This window comes from Ascidia mentula, chromosome 6 (genome assembly GCF_947561715.1).
Source record: "Ascidia mentula chromosome 6, kaAscMent1.1, whole genome shotgun sequence".
NCBI lineage: Eukaryota > Metazoa > Chordata > Ascidiacea > Phlebobranchia > Ascidiidae > Ascidia > Ascidia mentula.
This window is the reverse complement of record NC_138571.1, coordinates 6467683-6488731: the sequence shown is the minus strand read 5'-3', so window position 1 is coordinate 6488731 and position 21049 is coordinate 6467683. Positions and strand designations below refer to the sequence as shown.

The 21049-nt window shown below is 36.6% G+C and overlaps 4 protein-coding genes across 5 annotated transcripts; 1 reads left to right on the top strand and 3 right to left on the bottom strand.

The window, feature by feature from the left end:
• Positions 1 to 1968: 1968 nt before the first annotated feature.
• On the bottom strand, positions 1969 to 5138 carry LOC145906771 (acetyl-CoA acetyltransferase-like). Its single transcript, XM_082994222.1, has 10 exons — positions 5005 to 5138; positions 4814 to 4935; positions 4365 to 4457; positions 4018 to 4119; positions 3480 to 3641; positions 3317 to 3416; positions 3049 to 3247; positions 2750 to 2846; positions 2579 to 2688; positions 1969 to 2502 (listed from the first exon to the last, which is right to left on the bottom strand). The coding sequence occupies exons 1-10, from the start codon at positions 5042 to 5044 to the stop codon at positions 2334 to 2336; spliced, it is 1194 nt and encodes a 397-aa protein (XP_082850348.1). The 5' UTR covers positions 5045 to 5138; the 3' UTR covers positions 1969 to 2333.
• LOC145906773 (AN1-type zinc finger protein 1-like) lies at positions 5130 to 6038 on the bottom strand. The gene has a single exon (XM_082994223.1). The coding sequence runs from the start codon at positions 5898 to 5900 to the stop codon at positions 5130 to 5132; it is 771 nt and encodes a 256-aa protein (XP_082850349.1). The 5' UTR covers positions 5901 to 6038.
• Positions 5882 to 6755, bottom strand: LOC145906774 (MIF4G domain-containing protein B-like). Its single transcript, XM_082994224.1, has one exon. It carries the CDS (start codon positions 6716 to 6718, stop codon positions 6029 to 6031), a length of 690 nt encoding a protein of 229 aa, XP_082850350.1. The 5' UTR covers positions 6719 to 6755; the 3' UTR covers positions 5882 to 6028.
• A 949-nt stretch (positions 6756 to 7704) lies between these two features.
• LOC145905531 (DIS3-like exonuclease 2) lies at positions 7705 to 17252 on the top strand. 2 transcript variants are annotated; one of them, XM_082992760.1, is made up of 24 exons: positions 7705 to 7866; positions 8055 to 8123; positions 8333 to 8489; positions 8988 to 9092; positions 9181 to 9321; positions 9416 to 9514; positions 9596 to 9698; positions 9944 to 10038; positions 10097 to 10251; positions 10433 to 10577; positions 10686 to 10794; positions 11164 to 11384; positions 11850 to 12047; positions 12558 to 12694; positions 13183 to 13288; positions 13345 to 13422; positions 14015 to 14101; positions 14355 to 14502; positions 15072 to 15211; positions 15368 to 15472; positions 15784 to 15849; positions 16403 to 16455; positions 16861 to 16978; positions 17031 to 17252. In XM_082992760.1, the coding sequence occupies exons 1-24, from the start codon at positions 7856 to 7858 to the stop codon at positions 17058 to 17060; spliced, it is 2676 nt and encodes an 891-aa protein (XP_082848886.1). In that variant the 5' UTR covers positions 7705 to 7855; the 3' UTR covers positions 17061 to 17252. The 2 variants fall into 2 exon arrangements, with proteins under 2 accessions (XP_082848886.1, XP_082848887.1); XM_082992761.1 differs by lacking the exons at positions 7705 to 7866; positions 8055 to 8123; positions 8333 to 8489; positions 8988 to 9092 and having other exon boundaries at positions 9196 to 9321; positions 9420 to 9514.
• Positions 17253 to 21049: the final 3797 nt, after the last annotated feature.

Genomic DNA, 21049 nt, shown 5'->3' with positions numbered 1-21049 from the left:
CGAAGAAACGCATGATTGTTCCCGGTGTAAAGATATCAGTGGTTGGAACACATTTGCTCATGTTTCTTGGGGTCAAAGTGTGGAAAATGCCTATTTCACAAAAATTACCTTTCCTATAGCATATTTATATTAGGACTGCTATAACGAACAACAGCTATATACGCAACCACAGCAAAATCCTTTCACCTTTGGAGCCCAACTATTGATAACATGCAAAATTATTTAATTTAAATTCCCTATATGCATTAAACGAAACATCCCTTAACAATAAAACTTAAAAGGGAAAATATACCTAAAAATACCGAATGTCGACTTTCTCGGTTCATATGTATATTTTTGCACAACATAAAACTATTGGAAACCAAGGAGTTTGACTGTTTTTTTAACAAAACCAAAACAAACTACTTTGACTACGCACTGTTATTACGTTTTCTCACGCTCAAAACATAGATACAGAACATTGGTTACCAACAATAGTTAGGTCTTGTTGTTCGCCTGACAACAATCGCTTGCATATGTTGGTTTGTTGTAACACAAAACCATGCCGAAGGATTACTGGAAAGGGAATCAAATCTGCAAAATAGGGGTAAAGTTCATCTCTTCCACATCAGTCTCACGATCGAGTTTCACGACAAATACCGTCGACGATTGAAGCTCTGGCTTTGTGATGGACAGAATTAAGTGTCATTTTGTTTGAGTCAAAGGGATCAAAGCCGTTAACAATCGGATATGTCAGAGAGTTTAGTGCACCAATCCTACAGTGAAAGTTTTGAGTCAGTGCATGGTCGCTCGTACACTTATGGTCAAACTTCTTGCCGGTGCACGAGCAAGTTGTGCTGTTTCTGCAAAAATGGTATTTGACGAATTTAATAGTTCTGGGAAAATACATTTTCCACCAATGTACCTCCTGGTGACCAGTGTAGTCATGAGTAACGCGCTTTTCTTGGGTGATGTTTGGATTAAATTGAAGCTGTGTCTTTGAGCATCACTTCCTATTTCAAGTAACCGCAACTAGGCCTATGCATATTAAAAAACCGGCGTGTCCAGAGCTAAGATCCCTTAAGCCCTTGGACAGCAAAGCATTAACGGTAAATATACGTCTAGCGTTTGCTTCTCGTTCATTCCGACTGTTGCGTTTATTCCCAAATTTTTTTTACCATCGCTTCCTATCTTTTTGAGCATCGCTTCAAGTAACCGCAACTATGCATAGTAAAGAAGACCGGTGTGTCCAGAGCCAAAATCCCCGAACACCTTTTGGACAGCCATTAACGTTTTTTGTGCAATCAGCGTTAAACAGACCAACGTATGGAGGAAAGAACCCGCGCAAACGTCTGAAGCAATGCACAAACTTGTCATTTGGCTTTTACCGGGCTTAAAACTCGGACACAAGTATATAAACATGTTGAGACCAAGTATATTAACATGTTGAAAAATGCTGGCGCACCTTATAAAAAGTTTGAATGCAATTAAAGTGTCCGCGTGGATTCGTCATTTTAAGTTGCAACCACTAAGTCGGCATGTTGAACGATATATTGCAATATTTTATTTCCACTTTGTGATAAACACGAACTAAACCTGCAACAACCAAGAGGTGCTCGCATATCAGAAGCACTTAGATTGTGTAACATGATTTATAGCAGGACCCGCAATGATTACTTGACCAGATGTGTGGTATAATGACATGCATTATCGTCAGGTGATTATCCTGTATTTATAGGGAATATTTTTGACTTACGAACGAATGTGGCAATGAGTAAACCTGTCTTATTGAATCAACTACTTCGAAAGTCACACGTAAGTAAGCGATTGGTGCATGATATTATCCTTGGGATAAGCGGTAAAAGTTAGCCGGAAGGTCCGGTACGCTGTTCCGGTTACAATTTGACAATGGTGTGTCCGACATAGTAATGAGAAACTAAGTTGATTCACATTTAGTAGAAATCTTATCTGGAATACGGCAAATTTAATCGTTTCGGAAATAATATTTATTACTTTTACCACAGATCACGATAAACAATAATGCAGTTCCCACAATAGACGTGGCAACGGAAAAATGAAATAGAAGTAGTGAAATAATTAGCTGACTCTAATAAATAAATTATAGCCTTCACTGCCTTGTCATGCAATTGCGTAAAACACTTCAGCATAGACTCATAGTAAGTAATTGATGAATTTTCAAAAGGACACAATGAAGTTATTATTGTTGTGTACATTTTCAGCATCTACTTTAAATAGTGTGCTTTTAGCACTAAATAACAACATAAAGATGTTTCAATGTGTCAAAAACAGAAAATAGTTTCAAACCATTTCTGGGCTAATGTAATTCACAGTCACTATCTCTCAACACATAGAGCAACACCCATGCCTCCGCCAACACATAAGCTTGCAACTCCTTTTTTTACACCTCTATCAATCATGGCGTGTATCAGAGTGACCAAAATGCGGCAACCACTTGCACCCAGAGGGTGGCCAAGAGCAATTGAACCCCCATGGACATTCAGTCTGCAAAAGGTTTGAATTTAAATACTGTTCAAACAGACTTCCTTATAGACAACATGCAATGAAGGAATTCACTTACTTGTTCATGTCAATGCCAAGCTCATTGGCTACAACGACACATTGTGCAGAAAATGCTTCATTAATTTCAAACAGATCAATTTCTTCTATTTTCCAACCAGCCTTTTCTATCTATATGCAATGATAAAAGTTTTCACCATTTTTAATAAAGCACATTTTTATTGTTACTTACAGCTTTTCGGATTGCAGGTATGGGGCCAGTTCCCATTATAAGTGGATCCACTCCTGCATGAGCCCATGATACAACTCTTGCAAGAGGAGTTAATGATCTGTACATACATACATACATATTTATATATATTTGCAGTTGGATTCGTTTTTAGGTTTAAAAATGTTTTTGTAGATTGATAATGGATAACTTCAGTTTATATGTTATGTATTTTTAGCAAGTTTATTGTTGCATGTTGATAACATACTAAAAAAATAATAAACAAACATGATTTAACAAGAAATTAAATGAATTTACCATACCTCTTTTCTGCTTCAGCACTTGACATTACCAACACAGCAGCAGCACCATTATTTAACCCTGTGGCATTGGCTGCTGTTATAGTGCCAAGTAAACCATTTTGCTTGTCCTCATCAGACAATCCAATTGGTTTTAACTTGGACAAGGTTTCCATGTTGGTAGCAGGCTTTGGAAATTCGTCAGTTGTTACAACAGTTTCTCCTTCGTCGTAAAAGTGGTTTTAAACATTGAAATCTGATAAGTGTTCAAATAAATTTAAATAACAACAACCTCTTCTTTCTTTGACCGTCACTGGGACAATTTCCTGATTAAACTTGTGGCCATTTTGTGCTTCTTTGGCCTTTGCTTGTGATGCACATGCAAACTCATCCTGTAAATTATATGAAAAGGATTGGAACATACATGTTATGCTTTATGTTGTAATTATTCTAACCTGGGTTTTTCTACTGATATTCCACTTCTGTGCCACATTCTCAGCTGTGTTTGGCATTGAGCACTTGTAAAAACAATCCTTCAAACCATCTTCAACCATGGTATCAATCAACTCTCCACTCCCCATTCTGATTCCCCCACGCATATGGATGCAGTGAGGAGCCTAGGAAAATGGGCATTAGGGTATTCAACAAATAAGAAATAATACTGTATACAGCAATATTAACAAGTATCATGCAAACAGTGTTTTATAAATATAAATTATTTAACTTTCACGAATAACATTTAAAAATTTGGATACTGTGCCTTGAATAAAAAATTTAAAGATAATTATCAACTTCAAATTTCTGTAATCAATTTACTGCAAGATCCCACAGATCTTCATCTCAAAACTTGGTCTTAGGTCAGTACATGCCTGGGCCAAATTCTCCAATAAACCTTTTTAATCATTACATAGTTCACAACAATTTACTCCATGCAATTAAATTTGCAATCATGTATATTTAAATGCTTGTTAAGTAAACCACCAATAAAAATACCAAACTCATGCTCTCCTGTCCTCCAGCGATGATAATCTTGCCATCTCCACATTTAATTGCTTGGTAAGCCATAGCAACTGCTCGAAGGCTAGAGCCACATACCTGAAAAAAGGAGCAACTACATGCAAGGAGCCTTAATAACCATTAAAGCTGTAGACAGCAGTGCAAATAGTTTGACCTAATCATACCACAAAGTGGAAATCGGCTAGTTAAAAAGCTAGTCCAGAGCCCCAATTACCAGTTACATTATTGAGGTCTTGTATCTCGAAACAGTGTGCACAACTGTCTACAGCTCTCGAACTAGCAACTGTTTTGCTATCACATGTACAATAGTTCACAAAACATACCTGATTAATGGTCATTGCTGGAACATGGTGTGGAAGACCAGCAAGAAGTGCTGCATGTCGTGCGGGATTTTGACCTTGTCCGGCAGTTAAAACCTTAAACCAATACATAATTATTTGTGCGCTAAAACAAAACAAGTGGTCAGTAAAGTATAAAATACAACTATATCATTCAGCATATGTCCAAGAATGCATGGAAACTAAATTAACTAAGAACAGACACAAAAGTGTAAATATCACCAAAAACAAATGTGTTGCAATCACCTAGTTTTTAAGACCATGCAACACAAAGTAAAACTTGAAGCAAAGTGGAGTCAATAATATAATTATAGAAACAGTGGTCACCTGTCTGCAGCTCACAGAAAACAAAGTAAAATAATTTAAACAAGCAAATAAATAATTAAATCCAACACACAAAACTTTCGTGCACATGTTTAAGGCCGTGGGTTTACCTGTCCCATAATAACCTCACACACATCTTCTTTTTCCACGCCTGCACGTTTAAGAACTTCTTCAATGACAATTGATCCTAAAGTGTAACTGTGCAGTTCAGAAAGTTTGCCATCCAAGGTTCCTGAAACAAGGTAACTACATTAAATGTAGGTCAAAGAGAATTTTTGTTCAGCACAATATTCCTGCTTACCTATAGGAGTCCTTGTGGCAGATACTATGACTACAGACATCAAAACTGCTTAATATTGTTGTTTTCACCTAGTCACAATAACACATAGATAACAAACATAGAGAAAACATTTATTAAATACAAAATTATTGTAAAACATCTTGCAGATTTGCAACCAGGGCAATAATGACTGATGATCCATTGAACAATTCCTCCTGTTCAATTAAGTCTGAAATACGTGTTTCAAATTTAAAAGCTCTTTTGCTTGTTACAGAAAACAACTTTAATTTGGTGCCCTCACTTAGATGGTTATTGTTGGTGATATTAAACTTTTGGGCAATGTGGTCATTTGTCTTGCCAACTGTCCAATGGTCACTTATGAATATACTGTGAATTGCCCCATCACTTTTGATTGAATGGTGAATGCTAACAGACAAAAACACTCTCTCTTTTTCTGGAATAGATTGGTCTCCAGTAGCATGCATTTTCATCTTCATCAGAGCAAGTTTTGCCGCCATTTTTTCTGACTTTGAATTCCGAAATTTAGTTTTCATTTTAATTCCAATAGGTTTAGCAATTGATGCAATGCCTGGGGCCTTCTTTTTTCTCTCCGGCAAAGATGGGCAATTGTGGTCTTCTGGTATTCTATGCTTTAGACAAAACTGATGGCCACAATTGGAACATTTTACTGGCACGAGCTCAGTTATTGAACATTTCTCAAATGTGCATGGATATTTGGCAATTTCAACAGATTTTGCTACTTCTTGATTGTGTACTTTCTTACATACATGAGTTTCTTTACTTCGATGCTTGAGGCAAAATATTCCACAACAGTCTTCACACTTAAATGGCAAAAAGTCCAATTGGTTACAGGACTCAATAGCACAGTGGGAACCAATGTTAAACTCCTCCTCCATGTTTTAGGTTACCAGGAACTATTAAATATCATTTAATTATGCTGTGAATAGCAAATCATTATTACAGGAAACAATTCTAATAACAGCTTATTGTATAAAACCATTATAACAAAAAAATGATCAACAGATTAAGATGCAGTCTCTTCATAGTAATAACGGTAAGCTGATGGGGAAAGTTTCCAGCTGCCACTTCGCAGTTCGATGATCTCCAGCAGCATTAACCGTGACAACTGTGTAGTGTTCTCACTCAAAAACAAATTCCTCAAGTTTTGCATCAAATCCTCCATGCGCTGCTTGTTCAGTTTGTCCAATTCTTCGCCAACAAACTGTAATTGAGTCACGAGGCACTGGATAGCATCTTCATTCCCGGCAAAACGAATGTCTGAAAGCATTCCAAGTACTTCATACACTGGCACCAACAGTGCCATTAGCGGCATGTTGTTAACATGCAATAAGTCAAAAACAGCGCAAAGAAAATTAACAAAACCAATCCAAGCCTTCATGTTACGATAGTTGTGTTGTCTGTGTATTTTGTACTCATTTTGTAATTGGTTGAGAAGAATGGGTCGAAAATGCCGATCCTGGTTATTGTGAAGCAAGGCAACCTCTGATTGAGCAATGTCATTGCAAACTCGAGCAGCAATTCTGCTTTCCTTGACATTTTTCATTCCTTTTCTCACCAGGAGGTCAACCAACTTTTTCCAATCTCTTTCAACAACACTTCCAGGATCTGAAATGGTCTGCATCAGCTGTGTATTGATATTGTTTTCCAAGCCTAATTTGTTAACATTTTCTTTGACAGTTTTCCAGTCCATCATGATATTATTTTGTTATGTTAAACTTACTGAAATATTTGAACTGTTGATAAAATATAATGTTTCAGGCATATTGTAATTTAACAGTCTGTTCTTCCGGCACAATAAAAATGTAACCCTGAGGAAGTAAACCTTGTTGGTTAACAGGCAAAACGTCGGTTATAAAAAATTAGGTTTTTTATGTGCCAGAAGAACAGACTATTAAATTTTTGATAAAATGTGCAATGTTTTACCAAGCATTTATAAACTAATAATGAAAATTGCTGTTCACATGTCATTAAACTATACCTATTGAAGTCAACAGGGTTGCTACTGCCATAAGTATACCTATAGCCTACTACAAATGTTTAAAATCCAAATTAACCACTTTTACAATGTGTCGACTTCAGAAATTACTAAATTGCCAATTCATAAATACTAGTACAGAAAAAGATCAAAATCTAACCAAACTTAACCAAAAAAGTATAAAACCAAGTCAGGTGGGAATGTCCTGACAGGTGTTTCCCCGATTATTCATAAAAGCAATATATTTTGCAATGTACATACCATAAAAAAGGTTGGTTATGTTAATTTATGAATTTGTGAAACTTGTTTTACAGTTAACCTTTGCTACATGCTTTTTCATACATAAAAATTGCAATCAATAAGCATTAAAAGTACCGCATGTATAAAGTACACACGATGCACGTTTTGTGATTTTATGTTTTTAAATTATTTTCTTGAACCTCATGCTCGGGTAATCATTATTTCACAAAATAATTTTAAAAATATTAACATACACTGCGTTTGGTACAGCGCTAATTTATAAAAAGTCAAAATGATTTATATTACCAATTATTTTGGCAATTCTATTTTAATAATATATTGCTACCGACAAATTTGGTAAATTTATACTATATTTGCATGAGTCACCCAAATAATTATCAATAATACTGTTTAATCATGCGTAACTCTATTAAATTATACAAAATGTATGAGTTTATAAAATCTTGCATATGTTGACGTTCTGGATTCTGGCGCAAATAAAATTGTATAATTAATTAATTTTTGTTTTACCTGCGATTTATATAGGGATGAACGTTATCACAGAAGAAAATAACACTCAAACAGTTGCAGTAAATTAAGTTCTAACGAGTTCTAATGTTTCAAAGGTATGATTTATGTGTAAAACGTGTCACGATTTTGTTGGGTTGTCGAGTTTATCCAAGTATAAAAAGGTTATTGATAAAACGTTCAACTCGTTGATATTTTGTAATTGCCATTGTGATCTTTATAATTTGTAGATTGTGAACTGTTTTAAATTAACTTGAATTATAAACTAATTGTTGAAATTTTGCAGATTTACGAGAACACTATCGATGAGTAACAAAAAAACATCTCGGCCTGGACAGAAACACAGACCAGAAAGGTAGCAAGACATTTTGCAATAGAACCAGCATCCTTGTTCTGTAATAAAGCCTGGTTTGATTTTAAGCCCTGAACTTTGGATCACTTTTATATTTGTTTTGTGGGCTTTAAAGACATGTCGTTAACAACTAAACAGAAATATATATTTTTCAATAGTTAACATATAATAATTTGAAAACAATTTCACAATATGCTTTGTGTTTGTTGCAGGTCGAACAAGAGTCCAACTTTAATGTGGCCAAGTGATGAACACAAAGTAGTAACATTCTTTTGCAAAACTGACGATGCTGTTGATCATTCAATGCATATTACACCATTTGGAAAAATACAACAATCTATGCTTCTTCCCAAAGCAAATGTTATTCTTGTGAGTTCTGTGCATTTTGCTGTAAAAAGTCCAATTTGAACTGTTTTGTCCGGATCTCTTTATCTTCATTAATAATTGGCAGGATTGAATATTGGTTTGGTAAATGTTTGAAGTAGTGATGCACTGAAACAGCAATTTTTTCATTCGACCGAAACCGCATATTCGGCGAAACAAAGCATGTACTGGATAAGATCCAGTCCTATCATGATACAGCCTTTTATTGGCACTTAAAGAATAACCTCGACTGCTGTGCCAACTACCTAAATTGATTTTCATCATTTCAGTGACAATAAGCAAATTTTTGAGCAATGATTCTAATCCATACTAAACTTTGCACATCAGCATTACATGCAGTGAAAAAAGTTTCGGTTTTTGTCAAATAATTCTTAGTTTCACCCGAATTAATTCTGCAAACTGAACTTTCAGTGCATCCCTAGTTTGTGGTCTTTAAATAAGTCTATAAAGGCACTATTAATATGATCTAGGATTACATTTTAGAATCGCATTGAAATGTCAACCAGTGCAGAAGCCAAATTAATATGGGAACGTTACAAAAATAACTTGATGGCAAATGTTTTGGAAGTGAAACCAGATAATCAAAAGGTATAATAGTCAATAGATGTTACGTTTTTCATACATAATGGGTGAATCAGAGGTAGATTGTGTGTTGCAACATTGCATTACTCTGCAGAATCTTAAATTCAAGAAGCCATTCTATGATGAGTTTTGGAGCAAAGATGACATTGATAAGGGGGTTGAAGATGGGGTTGTTGTGATCGAAACTCTCCGCATTAACAAAAAAAACTTCAACTTTTCGTTTGTTTCTGACAAGGTTCGATTTGTTTTACAGTTTTTATAAGTTAAGTTTCTGTTACCTTTTTGTATGGTGCAGCAGAAATTGATGGGTAACCAGCTACTTTTTTAAGGAAGGTAAAGATATAGTGATGAAGGACCTCAGGGACAGAAACCGTGCCTTAAATGGAGATTTGGTGGCTGTCAAAATAAATGATAGATCAGGGTGGCTGGTATAAATTTTTAGTTCTTTAATTAGTAATGTAATCACCGTTAATTGTGTCAAATGAAATATGCATTAAATACATTTACAGACAGGACAAGATGGGTCTGTTTCTGAGCTCAGTAATGGAATGGATTCACTTCACTTAACACCTAAGAGTTCAGATGTTTCTGATAATTCTTCTAAATCTCCAGGTATGAAAAATAAAATTGTTAGAGTGATTGTATTTACTCTGAAAGAACAATGTTAACTGTAAACCAGATGTGTGCAATTTTATGAAAATACCTTTAAATAGAGGGTTTTGTAACCTTTGTGTAAAACTTTTCTGGTTTGTTTGAATATGCATTTCGGAAACAAACCAAAAACCAGTGTTGGCAAAAAGTTCCATATCATTCAAAACCAGTGTTGGTTGAAACACAATTTTTTTTGCTGTGTTCAGGATCATTTAAAAGTGCCAGAAAAACAGGAAAAGTTGTTGGGATTTTGGAATACAATCACAATCGTCTGGCAACAGGAAAAATTGAAAAACGAGCTGTAGGAAATCTTAGCATGGTTTGATATCACATGGTGTTATTTGTTTTTTCCACTACAGGGCCAACTGATTTTTAAGCCGGTTTCAAACCAACTTCCCTTTTTTAAAATTAACAATGAAGAGGCCAATGAAAAGATTAGTAAATTTGATGCAAGCAAAGTTCTTTTTACTGCAAAGATAAAACATTGGTCAAGTCAACATACTTTTCCTCTGGGGTGAGTTGATCAATTAGCCTTAAAAACGATGATGTGCCTAAAAGTTTTTTTACAATTCAATAAAATTTTATAATTTTGCTGGTACAAAAATATTAAGCCTTACTCGACATATTTCAATTAAAGTCTGGGCCACAATGCTGATTAAATAATTAACCTACTTGAAACATATCATGCTTTTCAGAGAGCTGGTGGATTGTATTGGTGAGGCTGGTGAGATAAATGCAGAGACAACAAGCATTTTGGTTGACCATGATGTTGATTTCCAAGAGTTCAATTCATCTGTTACTGATTGCCTACCCAACAATTTACCATGGGTTATACCAGAGGTTCTGCATTTTTTTTGTATTTGTAGTGACGTAAATTCGTTTGTTTTGAATTTAATTCTGCTGTTTAAATGCTGTTAAACAAACACATAATATAATTTAATTTTTAAGGATGAAAAAGCCAAACGGAGAGATTTTACAAAAGAATGCATTTTTTCTATTGACCCATCTACTGCAAAGGATTTGGATGATGCCCTCCATTGCAAAAAGCTATCAGATGGTCAGTTACTACATATTATTGCCAACTTTTCATATTTGCCATGTTGGAAGATAGCAGAATACTGCACTACATGATGGAATATATTGACTGCACAGAGAATTTTTTCTTTGTCATGCACAGGCGTTTGGATTAATGTTGCAGTTGTTTCTACATAAGTTTAGCACTGGACTGATCATTGAAGTATAAATATCCCTGAAATACAATTTCCTGTTTTTTATGTATACAGTACTTGTGTTATTGGCTTGATGCACTATGTTTTGCGTTTAAACAGGATATGCCCGAAATGTTGTGTATGTGGTGGGCAAATTTCCTCTCTAACTTGTTAAACATAATACAAGCTACCCCACTTATTACAAGTTTAATCCACAGGCCATTTTGAAGTGGGGGTGCACATCGCTGACGTCAGCTACTTCGTCACACCCAAAACTGCACTGGATCAAGTTGCAAGTTCACGCTGTACAACCGTTTATCTCGTCCAGAAAGCCGTTCCTATGTTGCCCTCCATGTTGTGCGAAGACTTGTGCAGTTTAAATCCAGGCGTGGAACGTTTGGCGTTTTCAGTTGTTTGGAACATTGACGAGAAGGGAAAGGTGTGTTGAGTGTTTATGTCCATGAAAACATTCTGCACTGATGAGATCCTAATATGTCGAAACAGTTGCCGTCTGTATCACATAATTCATACATTGAAATGTATTTCAAAAAATACATTGGCCTCATGGCCTGTAATCAGTGGCGGATCTAGAAAAAATATGAGGGGGCTGTTCGGTTTCGGTACCTAATTAATGAAGCCGTTAGGTGCGGTTACAATTTTTTTCGGACATTTACCATGCTGTAATTTTTTGTCAAAATCTTGGTGGAAACCAGTTTAGTTGTTGAGGCTGTAATATTTGTCTCGCAACGTTTCTCAATGTGTAAGTCTCTTGAAATTACATTTTCATGTCACGTTTTGTGTTTGAAGAATGCTTACATGATTAGAACATTGTACATATTGGCAAATTGCAACTTGTATCATCATTGTTTCTTGCAAAAAAATTACTTGCAAGTATTTTCGTCAGATTTACAGCCAATGGTTCGGCCGATCAATCATCAAGTCATGCGTGAAGTTCAGTTACGACCACGCACAGTCGTTTATCGATAACCCGGATCGCGATTTTGAGTCAAACGACGATAAAGCGGAGGAGAGCGAGTATCCACCAATCAGCGGGAAGTTTTCACTTAACACCATTAAATCGAAAGTAATTCATCTGCACCAGGTAAAAAAACTATTTGTAGCTGAATCTTTCCATGTTTGGCAATAATTTTTTCTAATTCGTTGGTTTGTACGAATCTTATTTGAAACTTTTTGACGTCGTTAGGAAGGTTCTGAATACGCATATTTACGTTTGCTAAAGGTAAACCAATTTTTGAAATATTTATTGTTCGCCGAACAAACCGGCTCCATAGCCTATTTAGCAGTGTTTCTCATATTTAACCCTATTTAGATCTCATGATCCCTTGTTCAAGGTTTGTAAACAGTCCACAACCCCTTCTTGGTTTCCTTTTTCGTACATAACAGTTAACACTACTGTATTCGCCTGAAGGAACTATTTCTGATATAGGTTGAAGCCACGGCAACTTCTCACTTTGTAGTTGAGTGTTTCACTAAATTGCGTGTAACATACTGTGGTTTATCAATTTAAACACAGGTGTAGGACTAGTAAGTGTCAGTTTGACACCCAGGTTGTGAACCGTGGACCTAACGTAAATAATGCGTAAACCTACAGATTGCACAAAATCTTCGTCGTCAACGAATTGATTCGGGTGCTCTGAAGTTGGACCAGGTTCGTCTTGCGTATACACTGGACTCGGAAAGCGGTTTGCCAAACGGGTGCTACAAATATTCCTACAAGAAGAGCAATGAGTAAGAAATTAAAAAAGCTTCGTTCGGTAGAAGGTTTTTACTGTCTATTCCCTCATATCAGTGAAAACATTTTGAAAGGCCTTTTTGATAACGTCAGCGGTCGTTGGCCCCTTTGGTATTTAGTTTTTTTAACAACCTGTTTTCGTTGAGAATTAAGCCTGGACACAACAATTCGTTTTTGTTGATTCATGTGGGAAGTCTGTAAAATGTTTTTCATGTTTCTAGTTCTACATTGTAAAATGTTTAAACATTGATTCGAAATTGCATAAACCTTCCCAAGCGCATTTCTCCGCATTGTATCAAAAATCTCCCATATTTAGCCCTGATTTTGCTGGACAAATATTTTGACAAAGGATTATCCGGGAAATTTACGCAAAACATACATGTTCATAATTCTACTGTTTGGTTTCTTGTTTGTATTCAAATTTACTCGCGTTTATTTACTTGCGTGATTTGCACGAACCCCCTTAAACCTTTCATTCCTGCAGACTTATAGAAGAATTCATGTTGCTTGCCAACATTTCCGTTGCTCACAAAATCTACAAACACTTAAAAGGCCAAGCTTTTCTGCGCTGCCATCCAGAACCGAAACAAGTACGTTTTGTGGCAACCTATATTTGACTGCTAACAAATCTCGTATCTAATTATAGGATATGATGGAAGACGTTGTTTCACATTGCAATGAAATTGGTTTAGAAATCGACGCAACTTCCTCAGAAGCTCTTGCGGTAAGTCATCGAATGTAAGATGAAACGAAACGGATAAAATCTTAATAATTATTTATCTTATGGTTTCTCCATATTTTGTTACTAAGAGTTCCATATTATTTCTTACTTTTTGTACTTATCAAAAGAGATGTTTTAGTCACAAGCGTCCTTATTTTGAATATGTTTTGCATCAAACAACGTTAAATCGAACCCTTTTTTCTTTTTGCCAACAAAATTCGTCTTTCTTACATTACGACCAAAAAACGTCATCACTGAAATTTCTGTATAATTTGGCATCATTTAGTCGTTCGTATTTTCGGTATTACATCGGATGGCAACCCCGACTATATTATATGTAACAACAGATAGACATCATCAGAACTGTTGTGTAGACGAAATGTTAAACTAAATCACTGATTAGTTGTTAGTACCTCAGCTGATAATTGACCCGAACACACGTAAACCTTTCTCCCTAATGCTTGCGGGAATGTCCTGTTTTTACATTAGGTCTCTGCTTGGGTACTGTTTACAGAAATTCCCAATACCTGGTTTAACTTTTAGAGTTATTTAAGCGTCGATTGATTTATGTATCATGCATTATATGTTCCTGCAGCGAACCCTGGATGAAGCAGCTGGAACTGACGATTTAGCTGATTGCAGAAAGCAGGCTTTGTTCATGCTCGCCATCAAACCCCAGCAGGTACGTATGGTTTATACATCGGAACATATTTACTTTATGTGTTATTATAATACATCTGCAGCTTCATCATATGTGTTATGTTTTAAATGCTTGCAAAAGTAAGTTGAGTCAAAATGTGTGAACAATTATGTATGTAACGTAACGAAAATGCATTGGACTCAAAGCAAAAACAATGGTGGTTATGTGTGGCAAGTTATCAACAATATTCTAATTAAAACAGTCAAGAAAAATCTGTGTGTTACTCCGTCCACAGCTTGCTCAATATTTCTGTGCTGGAGCGGGTGGAGATGAAGAGCAATTTCGTCACTATGCCCTCAACGTTCCCCTTTACACACACTTTACTTCTCCCATACGTAGATACGCTGACGTCATAGTTCACAGACAACTTGCTCACGTATTAGGCAAGTATTTATTAATCACTATGTTCATAGGCGCCTAGTTTTCATTTTTCCAGGGGGGGCGGCTATGTTATGACGTCATAATTTGTTACTATGACGTCATCAAGGATCGAAAAACTGTGTTTGAATTTCAATGCATGAGGCGTATTAACCAAAAGGGCGGCGTTAACGAATGTACCTGTACCTGTTGGCATATCATACTGCGAGACTGATGTTGCAACAACCGATGTCAGCTACGCAAGCGAAAATAGGTCAACATATTTTGTGTGCGTCGCGTAAGAAACTCATTGTTTTTAGGTCTTTTTTCTTCGAACGTTGCAAATGCGACGAGTTACAAAGTGCGGACAGACGCGCGTAATATAGCCACTCGTTTTTTTTAGAAAAACCTGGGGGGGCGCCGCCCCCCTGCCCCCCCGGACTAGGCGCCTATGACTATGTTATTCTTGATAGTATGTATCTGCAGTGACAAGCACAAGGCGATTGAAGTAAACCGAACCGTGACCTCGTTTGGCCCCGTGTCATTTTTTTCGCTTTTGACCTTTTGTGACCCCAATTTAATCTTCGTGAGACAGGCGACCACCGCTGTTCTGACGTAATGGAAACCGACCCCAAAGTTTTGCAGAAACAAGCGTCGAGGTGCAACGAGAAAAAAACTAACGCAAAAGCTGCCCAGGAACAATCGGTCAACCTTTTCTTCACTATCCTTGTTAATGTAAGACGAATTGCAAAAGTTTCCTAAATCTTTATTGTAAAAATAAACAGTTGTTGATGTTGTGAGGTGTAAAAAAAACAATGCAAACATGCGAAACTTGCGCACAATTCGTAAAAAAATAACATTTTGCTTCAGTATTTGTTTTATTTTATACAGAACTTTGGCCCGCTCGAGTGTCGTGGAATGGTGATGTACGTACATGATCACAGCTTCGACGTTCTTTCCATTGAGTATGGAGTTGTACAACGCGTTTACGTTGATGTGAGTTCTATGTTGACCTCACTATTTCTATAGTGTCGAAACATATTGCTTGATTTGAATGAGTTTGTAACTGGCGTTTTGATTTGCCAAAATTTGTATTTCTGTTTTTGATTAAAAATAATATTGACGCTGAACCCCCTGTTACCCAAAGAAAATCAGGCCACCACCATGCATTACACTGGCTGATTCCTGTTTGTTAAAATTTTACTTTGAATAATTGGACGTGATGATTTTCATGGCTTTATATTTAAATGATAATTTTGGTTAACACAAAAACCACTATTTAAAAGGAGATATATGTTTTAATGCAGTCTTTGTCTCTTCTTTCCTTCAAAAGCGTCCAGACCAAACAAACTGGGAAAGATTTGAAAGTTAACGTAAGTATTAGTGTTGTCATCATTTTTTTAGTAAAATACGTCATACTCTACCCTACTACCATCCGACGATCGCTTTGGTAAATTGGAGTAAACTGAATGAATATGCAACAAGGAAAATACTAAGTTCGATTTATTTATGCGCAAAATGTATGCAACTTGCTTCACTGCAGTGCTGGTTTCCAACCTTCACTAAGCGGTGATGCACCATGTTCTTGACCATTGTCAGACATATTAGTAATGCATTAGTAATTTGAAGAATACTGATGATGCCGTATAGGCGATATGTATATATATTCAGTAAACCAGTATCTTGGATGATTGTGCAGTAATCTGGGTCAGTCCTAGTAATCACTTTTTTATAATCTTAACGTAACCTCCACGTAAGCACGTGACGCCCTAGCTGCATTACAATGAAGCTATTGCATCGCGACGCACAATTGAAGAACCTCTTCTTTACCAAATTTTCCTTCAAATATACGATGCGCAACTTGTTTTGGTGTTACTTTCAGTAGTCTTAGCTGCAATATTATCACTACTAAAAGTATTTTACCAGGTTTTAAAGCTGAAATGGCCTAAAGGTGATATGAGTGGTATCGAGAAAGTCGGGTAAGTACAAATAAGTGTTTGTCTGGTGCTGTGGGAAACCTATTTCGTTGCACTTTGCATAGTAAGATCTAAGTTTCAAATCATTATGAAGTAAGGCACGTCACTTCCCAGTGCGACTGGCTGCGATCCCCATGCATGATATGCGCTAATTTTCCATGAGGAAATCACGTTTACTTGGGCGCTGGTCTCGATGACACTAATGGTTTTATCGGTGTTCAAGTCGTTTTATTTTTGCGTATTCATGTTCATGCTCGTTCAAGTTTTCTTGTGCAAAATAAAAATGATATAGGTTACAAGACGCATAGACAGTACGACAAAATATGGTTGTGAAAACAAGACTCCAATACATCAAAAATGACCTGTAACCTTGCGCTGATGTGTAAATTTAACCAGATTTTTTTGCAGTTTAAGACCACCCAACTACGATGATTGTGAAACGGGGATTGAACAAACTATTGAAGTTTTTGATATAGTGGATTTGGTTTTATACAAACACGAACCACATTCGCTCACAAAGTTTAACGTAAGAGTTTTGCTTTATTTCCCTGCACACATAAAACCTTCTTTGTTTACAGGCAAAAATAAAACGACCCCAAAAAATTTGAAGCAACGCAAAAGGTTTAAATTCGGCAACAACTTGTTTTATTTTGATTTTAACGCTTTTTGCTGTGTTGTGGTGAGTATTTCATGCCATAATGTGAACGTCAATACGTATTTCAAGCCCACAATGAATTGGTGCGTAAAAAAACTTTGCAAGCTTGTTTTAGTTGCATGGAAATAAATCTGCTTTAAACGTGTCTATGTGTTGGCAAGGCTGTAGGAATGAAACATACCTTTGGTGAACCCAACATAAGACCGCTGGGAAGTTAGTTTATTTTAGTCACGGAAGGTCAACCGATTGGTCTATTGTCTAGCTATTATATGCACGTTCATGAACCGATTCACAACTACACGTTTTAAATAAAAACCGCAGCATAGCCAGATTAAAATATTTCTATGCCAAAATTGATCTGATTGGATAAAACTCCAGTTTATCGCTGATTGTCAAACAAGGCGGTATTCTGGGATTGAAATGAGACCAAAATCTGTCGTTTGAAATCATCACACGTAAATGGTTAAAAGTTAACATCTCCGTGTCCTGCCAAATTTTGTGCCATCATGACCAAAACCCTCATCAATTTTAAAGTCGCAGGGACAAGAAAAACTAACCTTGTTTGAATCGTATCCCTTATTTTCAACAATGGCACCTTGATCCAAGGAAATGGACAATTATTTTTGCGAATATAGCTATGGTTACGGCAATAGCATATCAACAAAATCACATGGGAAAGTAAGCTAAGCAGACAACGTAAATGGAATGAAGCAGGGACAATGGCACGTGCGCATTTAGCAACGAGGAAGCATGCCGTGCCGTCGATATACTAGTTACTGTTTTTCGGAAGCTAATTGTGTTCCCAACCTTGCACAAAGAACAATGCACCTTAGCAATGACTCAGAATTGGGACCTGTAATATTAAAGGAAGTCAAAACCGCCAGAAGGATGTAGTGCTTTTGGTAAAGCAGACTCTACTGTATTGATATTACAGCAACCGAAATTTATCAGCAAAATATAATGACAAATTACTTTTCCACAGGATGTTACATTTTGCAAGCACTCATTTTTTTTGCAGTTGGTGAGTGCATGTATGAATTTTTACTTGTAAAAATACTAAAACTTACCCGTTTTTTAGACGCACAAGCGGAATTCTGCACAACGGTTTGTAATGGATCAGACCAGATACCTCAAGAGGAAGCCTGTTTCAAAGTTACTGATGATTTACTCTGTCCAACGGCTGCCAAATCCCTGCAAAGTTTGAAAGCATTACGGTCATTTTTGAACAAAAGTTGTGAAAATGAATCTACACCATGCAATCTGCGTAGCCTTCATCACCTTACAAAGAAAAGTGCAGTTCTTAATCAAACATATGTCGAAATCCCATTGTGGGTGATGACATTGGCAGCTATCAGTGGAAACAGCCTTGTTATATTTTACAGCACCCGTGACTATAGACGACGCTCGAAAATGTGGTCCACGGTAGAGAAAATACACAATATCCTTTTGTTTAATCTCAGTATAGCTGACTTGCTAATGGGGATTTACCTTTTGACTATGAGCATTGTTTTCACTCAGGGTAAAACAAAACATGGAGTTTCAAACAAGTTTCGGTTCAAACATACAAAAGCCTGCACTGCTGTGGCCATTCTAAACTTTATTTCCAGTCAAGTTTCTTTGAGCATCTTGGCTATCATAGCTTCATGTCGCCTGTACAGCGTATTGCGGCCTTACAAGACAATCTCCATTCACAGCATCATAATCAGCATTATTATCACGTGGGTTGGTTGGATTATTGTGGCTTTGGTTCCTCTCTCGAAAAACCAAGAAATTTCTTATCAACTAAACTTTGATAATTGCAAGAATTGGTATGTACCACGCGATGACGTTGTCGACATACTCAACGCCACATTGGCTCGAAGCAACTGCAATGTCAATGAAAACGACCTCAATGCCTTTATAGAAGAGTCGCTTGATTTTGGATTGTCCGAAAAAATGTTTGTAGAAACCAAAACAGGTTATTACAACAAGCTTATGACGTGCACATTATGTTTGTTTTTTGATGAAGAAGATCCCGCGATCATTTTTTCCCACGTCATAATTTTATTCAACGTAATGGCGTTCGTTTACATGCTGGTGTCGTATCTGATCATATGTAGACGAACTACATCCGACACCAACTGGTGTTCAACCAATATCGTTTCAAACCTGCGCAAATGCATTGGTGGATCTTTGGAGGAGAGTCAACGGGATAGGGAGAATAGGAGGATGTACAGACGCATCTTCTTCATTATTTTAACCGACTTCCTCTGTTGGATTCCGATCTCTTTGGCAACATTAGCCCACTGGATAAAGTTTGAAAACTTAAATTCGGATCTGTCTAACCAAAGAAATTTGAAGAGACTTACTCGTATTCTTTCCATTGTTACCGTCATCATGCTTCCATTAAACAGTGCCATCAATCCCTTTCTCTATTCTGCATTTGTGACAAAGAAATGTTGTGGAAAACGAAACAAATGCACGGAAAATCCCAAGAAAGAAGTGTCAAGGTCACGTGATAATGTTGTTGTAGAAGAAACTCAACCAACAGCGAAAGTCGATTTCAACGAAACTTTAATGTAACAGAATACAATCAATGTGTTACACGAGTGCGCTTTCTCTGGTCAGGATATGTCGTGCAGAATGTACTTTAAATTTGATGAGTTTTACTGCTTAATTATATTGCTCATTTAAGTGCTTTGTTTTTTCCTTTGTTGTTGATCGCGGTTTGCATAATCGCTATGACAGGCGTTGTTGTGAATGAGAATTTGGAAGGTTCATGTGTTTCCACAATAATACTGCATGTACCGTCGAAAGACTTATAACTGATATTTGTTTTTGGCTAAGATATTGTTTTTTTTGACACTAAACTATGTTGTGTCGCTTTTTTTACCATAAAATATCTTCGTTGCTTCCGGGGCCTGTTAATTGTATCTTTACACTAAAAGGTGCAGGTTAACACAGAATCTGCATCTTTGGGGTAACCAATGCCAATACCACGTGATTGTACGGTTCACTGACGACAGTAGCGGTTATAGAAACTCCTATTTTGGCATGAATTCCTTCAACAATTAGTAGCAGTTTAAAAGGAAATTTAATTGCTGATTGTTGAATGAGCAACAGGCGGTACATAAATTCTTGTATTGTTGAATTGATCCTTGGACTCATTCCTCATTCTATTGTAATTGCTGTGGCGATTTCCAACTGATAAACGTGATACCACAAGCATTTAAACGTTTATGTTTCGGTTGAAGTTTGTGAGCTTTCTTATTTGAGGCAAATATTTTTGCTTGAAATGGAAATAATGGAATGACACCGATTAACCTGTACACGTTGTCGAATCAGTATTCCATGTAACAGCTAATATGCTCGCAGAAATCCCCTTATCTAGTGGGGTCACAGGTAATGGTACTACTGGGAGGTGAAGAGCTGCTATTTTCCGCATCTCAAGTTAGGTGAAATGATTCATATTTCACATATACCGATACCACGTTACCTATACATCTCGTTGATTCGTTGTTGTGTATCAGTATTTATACGAAAATGATAGGAGCACGTTTAGTGGTCGCTCTACCACACACCACGACTACAATACATGTGCACACGGGGTAAGTGTCATTGTGCTTCCTTTCTACTTATTCAGTATTTGTTTACTTTTTATTGAAACTAATAATTATTGTGTAAGCTGCAGACAGATGGCCACCCTTTCGACCTAAAAGGTCTCATCAGTGCAGCTGGTGTGACTTTCAGACGTCTTTGCTGACCAAACGGCCAAGCAAAGACTTCCACTTTGTGGTGACTATGCAATGACCGTCATCCGTTGGGCACCTAACTAGGTGCAACCTTATGGAGAAAACAAGGTGGAAACACGATGGCCAAGCAATATTGGCTCGACTTTGGTTATGTTATGATAATTATTGTTTATGAAAACAAACTATGTTTTTTTTGAACTGACGAACCATA